The sequence below is a fragment of the Vipera ursinii genome (assembly GCF_947247035.1).
Source record: "Vipera ursinii genome assembly, chromosome: Z".
In the NCBI taxonomy this organism is placed as follows: domain Eukaryota; kingdom Metazoa; phylum Chordata; class Lepidosauria; order Squamata; family Viperidae; genus Vipera; species Vipera ursinii.
The window spans coordinates 108,736,066-108,749,535 of NC_139517.1; the positions used below are offsets into that span (position 1 = coordinate 108,736,066).

At 37.8% G+C, this 13,470-nt stretch overlaps 1 protein-coding gene across 1 annotated transcript in view; it reads left to right on the forward strand.

Moving 5' to 3' along the window:
* The window catches only part of MYO3A (myosin IIIA), a gene marked incomplete at both ends in the record, with an annotated part of 141,405 nt that overhangs the window by 75,511 nt on the left and 52,424 nt on the right, over positions 1-13,470 (forward strand). Inside the window, 7 exons of the mRNA XM_083379040.1 lie at positions 1,687-1,840; positions 5,158-5,246; positions 7,246-7,375; positions 8,516-8,653; positions 10,799-10,878; positions 12,155-12,166; positions 13,101-13,175. Coding sequence (XP_083235166.1) covers positions 1,687-1,840; positions 5,158-5,246; positions 7,246-7,375; positions 8,516-8,653; positions 10,799-10,878; positions 12,155-12,166; positions 13,101-13,175 — 678 coding nt within the window. The remainder of the gene's footprint in view (positions 1-1,686; positions 1,841-5,157; positions 5,247-7,245; positions 7,376-8,515; positions 8,654-10,798; positions 10,879-12,154; positions 12,167-13,100; positions 13,176-13,470) is intronic.

Sequence of the window (13,470 nt, forward strand, 5' to 3'; positions counted from 1 at the left end):
AAATAAAAATGGACAGCATACTGAGCAATTCTTTATATAAAAGTGTGTTATTAATTTGCCAGCAAGCATATTAACTATGAACCCAGTTGGAATTAGCAGTTTTATTTTATGAAGGAAATATCCCATATTAATTTGAAAAATGGATAATTTAATATAACAGTATGATATATTTGATTTTTAAGATGGTTGTAAAACAAAACGGTACAATTACTAAAAATGAATAAACTTGATAGGTCAGTAAATAGATCTGTGGAGTTTGGAAAAAGAATGAAAGAATAATATTTAGCTGATTAAAACAATGTTTGGGATATTTGTTTTAGAATGTATTCTTTGTTGGAGAGAAAGAACAAATGTTACAAAAACCCCAGATGGATGATGATGCTTTGTTCATAGTGTAGAAAAAATGTTGCAATGCATTTTTGGCCCTTAACTCGAGTGTTTTTACCCAGTAATTTCAATGACTGGGTAATTCCTCTTAGGGGTCCATAAATTGATATGGGAGGTAAACTACTGCTGCATTGTCCCTCTTCTGAATTCAAGAAGATAACACAGTTTCTCATTGAGGTCTTGATCCACGAGCATATATTATTGGATGCAAATTTCCTTCAGATTCCTTCTGCTGGGCCATACAAGACATGTGGCTTTATCTGCAGGAACCAGGATTACTGGACTTCCTTGCTTCTCTCTCAGAAAGCACAAATGGCTTGAATCATGGACTATTATGTTTGTTTTTCCAGTAGATGTCCTTTGCTTCATTCTTTTCTCTTACATTTTTAGTAAGGTTTTGGTGAGAATGAGGGCTGAGGCCTACACTCTTGAGATCTTCTTCAGAGCAGCTCGAAAAGAATAAGTAGAAGCAAGAACATGACTGGTTGAAATTGGGCACTGAAAAAACTCACGGGGGCAGAAAAGAAGAATAGAAAGTTTATGGAGAAATGCCACATTTTGGGACAATTTGTCAATTTGATCTTTGGCACTAGACAATTTTTTCCCTGTGTCAAATATCAACAGATTATGGTTATTTTTGATATGCTTTGAAGGTCAGCTTATAAAGTTACCATTTAAATTCGAACAAAATTAGATTCCTTACAGCTTTATAATAATGACCATTCTAACCATACCACTGCTAAAGGCACATGGTGCTTTGCGGAATGAAAATATTAATACCAGCTCTTTTAGTTATTACTGGATTTTATTATTATTTGATTCAATTCCTGGTATTTTTTCATGATCCTCTGTAAAAACATTTGGGGTAATATTAACTCCAACACTGGAAGTTTTTAAGAGGAGACTGGACAGCCATTTGCCTGAAATGGTATAGGGTTTCCTGCCTGAGCCGGAGGTTGGACTAGATGACCTCCAAGGTCCCTTCCAACTTCTTCTTCTTATTATTATTGTTGTTGTTGTTGTTTTGTTATTATGAGAATTATTATTATGAGAATTTTGAGAATTATTATGAGAATTATTATAATTATTATGATGAATGTTGAATGAATTATATAAATTAATTTCATGACTGATAGTCAAGTAAATAGACATAAGGATTTACTGCTTGATTGGAAGCTTAGGTTCAGACCATATTTCTTAGATCTTTTATTAAATCCATTTGCTTTTTTCTCTTTATTTACATACACAGGGCATCTTTACAAAATACTTTAGAAAAACACTTTTTATTATTTCTTACAGAATGAATATCTGAATGAAGGCATTGATGCACGAATTATTGAGTATGAGGACAACAAACCACTGTTAGATATATTCTTACAAAAGCCAATGGGATTACTGTCCCTTCTTGATGAAGAAAGTAGTTTTCCTCAAGCCACTGATCAGACACTTGTTGGTAAGCTGTTGGCAGCTTGTACATAAAGATATATTGGCCTTTTTTAGGGTTGAAAAAGAAATAGGATGAGTGGTAGGATTCAAATATGTGAACAACCAGTTCTCTCTGTGGATGCCACTTCTGGAAGTCCATTCTGGGCCTGGGCAACAAAAATTAGCCGACTTAAATATGAGCCAGCAGTATGCAGCAGCAGTCAAAAGCCCAATGCAATCCTGACTTCCGGTTTGCCATCGCGGCTGCCATGGACACTGGAAGGCAAGCTCTGTCTTCCACATTCACTTTCATTCCACTGGGGGACCCTGGAAAGGGTCGAAAGTTGCCCTGATCATGGGAGGGCGGCAATCCTTCTGCTTGATCTGGGGCAGTCCTCCAAACCGGTGGAGGAAAGACCGGCCATAGCAATATGGCTCTTCACTAGGCTGCAGACAGCTGAAGTCAAACTTACCACCAGGCACTTCTAAAACAACACAGATGAGACTGGCTGAGATCCAATCTTCTCTCTCAGATCCTAAGTATTTTCTTCCTGTATATGGGGAATTGCCTTCCTACTTTTTTATCTGAGGAATATTGGTCATTATTTCAGATGATGAAATACCTTGGATTATAAAATCTGACTTGACAAACGACTTTTACTATAAAGACTACCTACAAACACGTGAAATAGAGGTCCCATACCCAGCTATAAAATTATTTTCATCATCTGATTTCAAAGTCTTCAACTTAACATACCATTAAGATAAGATGGATGAAGACCAGGAAAAGATTCTTTCCATGTTGAAAGCAATACATGAAATCAGCCTTTCAGCTTGTGACGAAATGAGATGTTACAGAAAAGAACAAGATATACAAACCCAAATTCCAACTACAACTAAAAAACTAACAATGCAGAAGGTAACAGAAGAAGTGGAACAATCAAATACTAAGACAGAGGACTCAATTGACCAACAAATATATTCAATGAAATATCCAGAAAAGGGAGTGACAACACTGAAAATGGAAAAGACTTTCTATATAATTCAGAATAAATTTGAGGAGCAGGAAGAAGAACAGACTGAATGGAAGATAAACATACCAGGACAATTTTGGGGATTTGGAATAATAGGGAGACAATTTAAAGAATACAAATGGGCTAGCCCTTCCAAAAAGATGGCAACTAAATGGTCTCCCTTATTCCAAACAATATATATATATATGTGTGTGTGTGTGTGTGTGTGTGTGTGTGTGTGTGTGTGTGTGTGTGTATATATATATATATATATATATATATATATATATATATTTTTAGAGGGAGATCTATTTGATGATTTAAAAGCGTTGACATGGAAGGCTAGTTGGCAAAAAAAGAAAACCAGAATAAGGCTGAAGAAAATTTGGGTTTTGATTTATCAGAGGGGATTTCATATTACTAATTAGAGGGTCAAAGGGAGAAGTTGAGTTAAAGGAAATTTTGGTCATTAAATTTAAAACATTTGGAAATTAGTTGAAAATAAGGATGCTATTTGTTTAATACTTAAAATTAGACCCAAAAGAAAAAAAATATTATGAATATGTTTGATTTATTGATTAACTCAGATAATATATATAATGGGCTTTGATTTATTAAAGAGGATAATGTATTATTAATTAGATGATGTAAGATGGGGGGGGATAGATAACTTTTAGGAAATAGAACAAGATTATACCCAAATAGATAAGATGTGTATTTTGAATATTAGAGTCTGTTATGAATTGAGATAAAGGAAACTTTGGTTACCTAAAACCTGGAAATTATAAATATCAAATGTTAAATTTGAATATTGATAGAAAACTAAAAATTGGGAAAAAAACAATAACAGGACATTGATTGAATGTAAAGATTGAATGTAAAAGTAATTAAGATATGTATAAGCTAAATAATTATTGATAAATGTAATAATGATGTTTTTATTTAGTTGATATAATAAGAACTGTATAAGCTTAAATATGAGATAGTAGATATTAAGGGAAAAAGAGAGGAAATATTTGAGGTTGTAGTTTGAGATTTGTACTAAAGATTTTTTTTATGTTACTGAACTATTGATTAACCCAGCCACCACATTGCTTTTTAAATACCTAAATGTAAAATCAGAAAATTAATAAAAATATTATTAAAAAACCCAATGCAATCCCGGGTTGCATTAACAGAGGGATAGAATCAAGATCATGTGAAGTATTAATATCACTTTATAACGTTTTAGTATGACCACACTTGGAATACGGCATCCAGTTTGGTCAGCATATTATAAAAATGATGTAGAGATTTTGAAAAGAATGCAGAAAAGGGCAACAAAGATGATTAGGGAGCTGGAATCTAAAACATGAAGAATGCTTGCAGGAATTGGGTTTGTCTAGCCTAGTGAAAAGAAGGAGTAGGGGTGATATAATAGCAGTGCTCAAATACTTGAGGGGCTGCCACACACAAAAAGGTGGGGGGTCAACCTATTTTCCAAAGCAGTAGAAAGCAAGACAAGAAACAATGAATGGAAATTAAGGAGAGGCAACCTAGAACTAAGGAGAAATTTCCTAATAGTGAAAACAATTAACCACGGAATAGCTTATCTTCAGAAGCTGTAGGTGCTCCATCACTGGTGGCCTTTAAAAAAAGACTGGACAGCCACTTGTTTGGACAGGGAGTTGGACTTGAAGACCTCCAAGGTCCCTTCCAACTCTGTTATTCTGACTTCTGATACTTCAAAATCTGCATCTTACAATGCCAAAGTCATATCCAAAATGCCTACAAAAATGTTTAATTGGAAAACAAACACATACCCAAATGTGTATGTTGGGGAAATTGTTAACAAAAAGTCATAATTGCTTAAAGAAATACATAGATTAGCAAAAAGTGAGAATACAATACATTTTAGTAGAAATATCTGTAAAATTATACATATAAACTTAATACAGATTCTTTTAAAAAGGCAGACAAAATAAATTCACGTTTGAAAAAGTATCAAACTGAGCAAAGCTGAAGTTGATAGATTTACCCATTTTTATACAGATTCCTCACTGAAGTGTTTTTGCTTATGCCTTCAGGGTGAAAATATTCACGCTGCTAATAGTATCTTAATAGCTAATATTTTTTTGCTTCAAGAAGCTATCCAGCAGAAATATCAGACAGAACCATAAAGTCTTCCTCTATTTAACCCAGAGCAGAAGGAAGTTCAGAGTATCCTTTCCAGAGTAATTTTCCTTCATACCACCAAAATATTTTTTAAAATTACTAAATGCTTATTTGCATGAGTGATAAAAAAGCTAGGGTAATATTGGTGATGTTACAAGAGCAGTGTTTATCTTTACAGAAAAAATTGAAGACAATTTGAAATCCAAATATTTATGGAGACCAAAGAGAATTGATTTGACATTTGGCATCTACCATTACGCAGGACAGGTAAAAAGACTAACTAATTCTTCTCTATTAATGTGATTATTTTATAACAGAATGGGCCAACTTGTTTCAATATATTACAAAAGTCTAAGCTTGTTAAATGTTGAATGGTTACAGATATTTATACACATTTATACCTTCTCTCTCTCTCTCTCTGTGTGTGTGTGTGTGTGAGAGAGAGAGAGAGAGAGGGAGAGAGAGAGAAGAGAGAGAGAGAGAGAGAGAACAAGAAAGTAGAGGGGAGGGATGGAGGGAGAGAGAGAAGGAAGGAAGGAAGGAAGGAAGGAAGGAAGGAAGGAAGGAAGGAAGGAAGGAAGGAAGGAAAAGCTTCCTCCAGAATTATAAAACACTCGTGATATACTCTTTCTTCTTTAAAGCATTTATAAGCAGTGCAGTCACTAAAAAAAATAGATTATGAAGTTGACAACCAGCTCTTTTAACAGCTTTGCAGCATATGACTGTAGCCTGAGATCCATTTCTTACGAAACTGCTACTATGGCTGCCTTTATGTGCTCAAGACTTCATGGTATATTCAAGTCAATGGGTCACTTAGGCCTTAGAGCTACTTATGAATAGTGACTCTGCTCACATTTATCAATCTGAACAGCCCATGTTAAAGCTAAACAGTCTGCTTGATCTAGTATTCTCCAGATGATTTGAATTTTCAACTGAAATCCAGTATAATTTGAGGATTGCTTGGGGAAAGTTGCATTGGAATATGTAGATCAACAGTACTGACCTATATGCTTGTAACTGCATTAGAATGAATGTCCTTTTGTACATCTTCTTCAAACAAAGGCTCCAGTTTTAATTCCAGTATTTAAAGCTCCTTCTATGCTGTATATTAATTAATGTAATTCTATAGCCACCACCAGATTTGATGGAACATTGGCAGTTTGTTAAGGGAAGCAAGATTTTGCTCTCTGGCCATGTTAACCACTATTAACACTGGTTACTTTTCACCTCCCAGTGGCCCCAAGTTCACTATCCATGAGGAAGAATCAAATTGTAAATCTTCCTTGTGAATAGAAACTCAAGGCACACCTATTGAGGAAGAACCTTAAGCACATATTTTGTAATGACTCGGGCAATGATGAGGGAGGCGATGGTTCAGCTCAAAGGTTTATTTAACTCAGCCCGGACGGGGCAAAACGGTACAACAAGCCTTTATATAGGCAACTGTCAAACAAATCAACAAATCAGGGACGGGTGTTTTCCCGCCGAGGGACCGTGCCCAATAATCAGCTGGCAGCTTTTGACAATCCCTTAGAGATAGCGCATGCGCTGCTGAGCCGGGGAACCCTGTCAGCTGGCTGGCGCTTCAGCTGGGAGGCCGGGTAATGCTAGCCGGAGTTTGACAGCTAGCGGCTGTCAGTTGGCTGGTGGATCTGCGCTTGCGCAACTTTGACAGCTCGTGGCTGCTGCCGCTTTGACAGCTCGCGGCTACTGCCGCTTTGACAGCTTGCGGCTGCTGCCGCTTTGACAGCTCGCAGCTGCTATTACGCATGCGCGGCTTTTGACAGCTGTCAGTGTCAACGGAGGGTTGCGCATGCGAGTTGGGGCTGGCGGCCTTCTGACAGCTGTCAGTGCGGCCACGTGGAGCGGCCTTTTGACAGCTGTCATTCCTGCGAGGAATACACTACATATTTATTGCCATTGGTGCTATATATATAGGTTTTTTGCCATATACACATACTCTTCTGCTGGGGGTTCTAGCCTCACACATTTACAGTATCCTAGTATATTGTATGTATCTTGTTGAATAGTAGGCCTGTAATGGCCTACTCAGGTGAATAGCAGACCTATAATCATCTTTCCTCCATGGCCTTCCAAAGTGAATTAATCTATTCATATGTTAGCTGAATATGACCTTCCTTGATTTTTAATTTTATATTTTATTTTTTAAGAACCTTCTGTTTTCCTAATTCAAGAACAGAGAAGAAGTTGAAGAAAAAAAATAACAGCTCAATAACTGTTCCTGACCTTTTATATTTTCATTCAGGTTCTTTATAATGTAAGTGGGTTCTTAGCCAAAAACAGAGATACCTTGCCAGCTGATATTGTATTACTCCTGCGATCCTCTCAGAATCACTTGATTCGACAGCTAGTAATCTACCCGCTTACCAAAACAGGTAATAAATCCTACCTTGCATTTGCTAAGTCCAGTATTCTGTCCATTTTGTGGCTCCCTCATGGAATTACATAGAAAAAGCTATGACCACCATACAGGAATATCAGTGAAGACCATGTAATTGGTAACTTATCCAGGACCATGTTTCCTAGTTGTGATTTTCCAATGTCCTGCTCTTAGGAACATTTCCTATATGGGTCAAACTGATGCACTACCCTTTTATAGCTTTCATTACATGCTTGCAACTTTCAGAGGATAACAAAAATCAGAAGAGGCCTTATTCTGTATTGGCCATTGTGTATTTGATTCAGCATTGTCTATAGCAGGGGTGTCAAACTCAATTTCATTGAGGGCCGCATCAGCATTGCGGTTGCCCTCAGCGGGCCGGGTGGGTATGGCCAGGGTGGGCGTGGCCTACTGGGTGGGCGTGGCTAAAGTCCGTATGGCGTACTGGGTGGGTGTGGCCAGCTCTACATGGTTCGCATCAAGGGTGCCTATGGGGGCCTGGGCAGGAGTGGGACAGATCTGAGGGTCTCTGGCAGAAGGAGGGTCTCTGGGCCGGGGCCAAGGCAGTAGGGGCCGTTCCCTCACTGTTTCCCGGATGGCTTCGTGGGCCACATGAAACCACTTCGGGGGCCGGATCCGGCCCCCGGGCCTTGTGTTTGACATGTCTGGTCTATAGCATCCTAGCCTGATCCAATGTTCTGCAGATGTATTGGGCTAGCACTTCATCATTATTTGACTTATTTGAAGGGCATCAAATTGAGAAAGGGTAGTTCTGTTTCTAATTCTCCAGTATTTCAGGCCTACCTTTCAGGATGGGGTGGGAGGTGCCTCATAAAAAAAGTCCTATTTAGAATTGCTTGGATTGAACCCGAGGCTATTTACTCACAAGCAAGATTCTTCCTTGAAAGACATTCTACTGTTGCACAACTAGTAGTGAATGCTGTTGTTGGATTACAGCAAGCAAAAATGTATAGGTAGTCCTTGCTTAACAACCATTTGTTCAGCAACTGTTTCAAGTTACGACAGCACTGAATAGCTACAACCAATCCTCAAAATTAATAGATGTTCCAGTGGCCCCAAGGTCATGTGATCAACATTCAGGCATTTGGTAGTCTGTCCACATTTACAAATATAGTGTGCACTTCCTATCCCCTTACCCATTTATATCCTTCTCTCCTCTGCATGGAGGCTTCAGGGAGGCCACATGAGGTCCTCACAAAGGGGCAGCAATGCCTTGGCAAACTTCAGCAGCAACAGGAGGAAGACAGCGAAGGTCAGCTAGGGCAAAAGTGGTAGGCAGTGGAAAGCAAGGGGGCCAAAGGATAGAGATGTGGGGGAGGTAGGCGAGGGTGAAGTTGAAGTGGAGATGAGCATGGCAGAGCAAGAGAAGCATGAAATTGTGATGAAACAACAATACAGTCCTAGCCTAATTATTGCATTCAGGATTACCAGAACTCTAGTTACTAAGTGATACAATCACATAATTCAGCCAACAAACCTTTTGCTTAATGATGGAAATTCCATGCCCAATTAAAGTTGTTAAACAAGGATTATCTGTATTGGGTGAATTTAGCATAGTAATTATCACACATTCTTGTCTACCTCATATGATACCAGTTATGGGAGTAAATTTGAAGGCTGTATGACTTCACAATATACTCTACTTTGAACTCTTGCAGAGAAGGTGGAATATAAATCTAATGAATAAAATTACCTAAGGGAAATAAATAATATATTTTGCCATTAGTCTGCAGGCACTAAGCATGCTTTCTTGAACATAACCAATCAGGGTTGCCATTTCTTTGATTGGTCCTGCTCCTCTGATTTTAGTTGCAATCTCACGATGCTGCTCTAGACAGATGAATCATTTTCCATGATAGAGATTAAATGAAGTCAAAAGATTTATTTGTGCGTAATATACAGAAAAATAAAATAAGATGACAAGTCAGTGTCCAGGTTCTTACGTAGCCATGTATTGTGGCAGAAATTGGCTGTAATGCTGAGAAATGGGCTTGAAATCTAAGAGAAAAATGCATGTCAATTTCCTCTCCTGGATGTTTCTCAGACGCATCTGGGGCAGCCCAATCTTTTGTGATATGAATGAGCATTTAGCCTTATTCAGCTAAGCTGTTCTTATGTTTATAAAATACAAAGATAAATCTTGTGTTGGACATTTTTAGTTAGGTCTCTGCAAGGTCAAATCCCAGACATATTCCCTGGTCCCCAGAGATCTGTTTCCATTAGGAAACATGACTGTTACATCATAATCCAGCAGGGTGTAGTATTTGTTGGTTTTCATGCAATTATGAAAACAGACTGAAAAATGTAAATTGTTAATTATTTCAGTAACCAGCATAGCCTTCATTTCCCATGGAAGTACTGTATATGTTTTTTATAACTATTGGGAATCCCTGGATTATAGAAGCCTTGATCTACATAAATCTGACTTTATGGAAAGGGTACAAGGACAATACACTTGGAGTAAAATAGTTTAAAGATTTTAAAATAATAATACTAATAATTTACTTAAATTTATAGGCCAACTCCAAGGAACTTTGAGTAGTTTAAAAACTGTTAGAAACATTTAGAACAAGAAAACAACACAAGACAAAAAAAGAACAAAAATGGCAGGGATAACAAAACCAGGTGGGAACAAAGAAACAGAAGAAAGGGTAGATCTTTGTTCATACTCACTAAAGGCCTGGGTGAAGAGCCAGGTCTTCGGTGCTTTTCAAAATACTAGTAAAATATGGTGGGGAGAGGGTATTCAAATCTCATTCAAGAGGGCAGGTGCTTTAAAGGCCCTGATAGCTGACATTGTTTAACTGAAGGATGCTGGAGTGGGCCAGTAATGCCAGATTAACTGGGTAGATGCTATGGGAGCTAGGAGGTCTCTCATGTAACCCTATGCCATGAAGGGTCTTATAGGTAGTACCAGCACATCAAATCACAGCTGCAAGCAAACTGGCAACCATTGCAACTCACAAAGCATACCAAGATATGTCAATAACCAGCCATGCCACTGCATTCTATACTAATTGAAGTTTTCAGGTGGCCTTCAAGGGCAGTGTAGTCAGGTTGTGAGATGTCAAGGGTGTAAGTGACTGTCTGAGGGGGCCACCAACCTAGGAAAGGAGAACAATTGGTGTACTGAAAGAAGTTTGCAAGTGTCATCGCTTTCAGCTGCAGAACTAGCATTTTCAAATAGGGAAATTTAAAAGGGTGTGGTTGTTTTATTTGCTTTTTACTCTTCAGTATTTTTAAAAGATAACCAATATACTTTTCATTTGCTTCTTCAATTTCTTGCCCCAAATTATGTATTGGTTTGAGGGCATGTCTGGCAATACAACTTTTGGTGGTCAGAAAACACACATTTGGTGAAAGAGCAGTTTGCCCCCTATTATCCTATTAATCTCAGAGGTCTTGTTCTCTGAGAAACTGGAAGAAGAAACAGAAATTGAACTGGTCCTTGAGGGCCAAGCACCAATGTTAGAAACAGTACTGAGCACTACCTTTTGTGTATCTTTTTTAAGGGTTGCAGTTGTATACATTTCTGGTGGAATGTGTCATTCGCTCCTTAAGAGAATGAGATTTTTCTGTCTCGCACCTCAGAAAAATGACAGCAGTTCTGTGAAATACTTTTCTTATTTTCCCCATGGATTACTTCCATGCATTGTTTCCTGAACCATTCATGAAGTCCAAGACTGGTTCATCATTTATTGCATATCACACTAGGCCATTTGAAAATTGTATAATCAGAGTAAGCCATCTTAACCACCTGTGTAAGGCTTTGGAAGTGCAGTTCCACACAAAACACATTGAGGAGGATCTTCAGAAATTTGATTTATACAATAATATTAAAAGAACAAATGCAAAAGACATGTTCCATCTTATAATCTGCCAAGGATCTGGTTTTTTTTCTTAAGTAAAAGGGAAATTAGGAATTTCTGGACAACTTGTGTATTATGAAGGCCAACTTATATCTTCCTTGGTCGTAAGATTTTATTTTTATTTGTGAGAAATGTTTAGTTACCTTTCCAGCTGCAGCATTTTTGGAAGTCAGCACCCTGAAACCAAAGTAATATAAAGCCCGTAATAAAATGCAAACAAGCACCAGAATGGCAAAAGATCGACTAGAAAACAGTAAAGACAAATCATTATGTTCTTTTTGTCATCTAAAAAGGGCCCCAAAAGTATGAGCAACAAAAAAATGGAAATCATTCTTACTGCTATCTTTGTTTTCTAAAAGATTGTTTGAAAGATAACAGGTAATTGACACCATCTTTTAGGTAGGGGCTATTCCATGAACCTAAAAAAAAATGAAGAAGGCAAATACTGAAATAATGAAAGGTGTTTTCATGAAGAACTTTTTGTGTAAATTCAATAGTAAATTCAATGTTTGCTCCCTGTCTAATCGAGGGAACAATTTACCAATTTGCCATACCTTCTCTCTCTCAGGTAATTTGGCACAGAGGAAGTATGCAATAATTTATCAGAAGTGGAGACCACCGAATCACCAAATAAAAGTAAAGGAGTTCCTGGATTGCTAACTAAATCGGTTTTTAATCCTAAGGGGGGGGGTATGACTTGGTTTTTCCTCAACTCATGTAATTTCTTTTTTTGTTTAGTAGGATATCTTTGAATTGTACAATTCATTTTCCTTCTGTGTCAGAAAACCAACATCTCCCTTTCTGCTAACATTTTATAATGAGTTGAGGCTAAATTAAATTAAATTAAATTCTCAATTGTTATTTCCTTTAACACTCATCTATAGGTATCTTTACAGGTGAGCGTGTGCCACTAAATTTAGAGAATTTAACTTGCTAGCAAATATATTGAAAAAAAGAAAGTACAAAGAATCTAATTGTAGAATTGCACCCAACTGTAGTGAAAGAGGTCCACTACTATTACTGTTGTAATTAATATGACATTAGATGTCTGGGTTTTTAATAAATAAGAGAATATTAGATATGCTATTTTTCTTCATATTTCTGACAAACACTTGTATCAAACTTCAGCTTTCCCAAATATACAATATGATAAAATATTCTACCATGTTTCCCTGAAAGTAAGACCTACCCCAAAAATAAGCCCTAGCTTGATTTTTAGGGGTTGGCCTAATATAAGCCCTATCCCCAAAATAAGCCCTAGTTTTGGGGTGAGGCGCACACCTAAAAATCAAGCTAGGGCGCAGGTGGGTGTGTGCAGCTGCCCCACGCACCCTGTGCCCACTTACCTTGCAGCCAGACCTCTCCTGGCCAGCCCACTTCTGTGATGTCCCCAGGCCTTCATTTTGCTGTCAGAGGCCTTTGGATTGAATCCAAAGCTCAGTTCTTAGCTGCAGAGCCCTTCTGGAAAGGCCTTTGATGTGAAATGCAGGCTAGAGCTCCATTCTCAGCTGCAGAATGAAGCTGCTCCTTCAGCTGCAGAAGATGTGAGCTGGTTGGACAGGGCTGTTGGTGCTGGAGGTGAGTGAAAAAGACACTTCCCCCCCCCAAAAAAAAATAAGACCTGGTGCCTCTTTTGGAGGCAAAAAAATAATAATACCCAGTGTTATATTTGGGGAAGCACAGTATGTTTCTGAAATAACAGCAGCTACAGCTTAGAATGAGTACGTGCTGCTTTTAACTGAGTTCTTTAAAATATCATTTTGTTGGGCAGGTTCAATCACTTTTGGCTGTTCTGATAAGCAGTGTCATTTTTCTTTCTTGATCATACAGAATGAGCAGGAAGATTCCATGCATCCAAGAGAAACAACCAATACGAAAACGCAGACAGTTGCTTCTTATTTCCGAGTAAGACATTACTTATTTTATATTTTAATACATGTTATTCACACAACTATCAACCCTACTTTTGCTAATTATACAATTAAAGTCAGTTCTCCCAATAGGCAGGCTTGACTCGTGATAACTTGATGGATATTCCCATTAGTTTTCTCCACAGCAGTGTGGAGATTCTTTGCTATTTTCACTTTCTGAGAAGATTTTTAAACTACTCAATCTGCCTTCAGCCTTAGGGTATTCCGGAACTAGTCTCCTCTTTCAATTCCAGCTAAATCTAACTAACCTTACCTCCCTAATTTTCTGG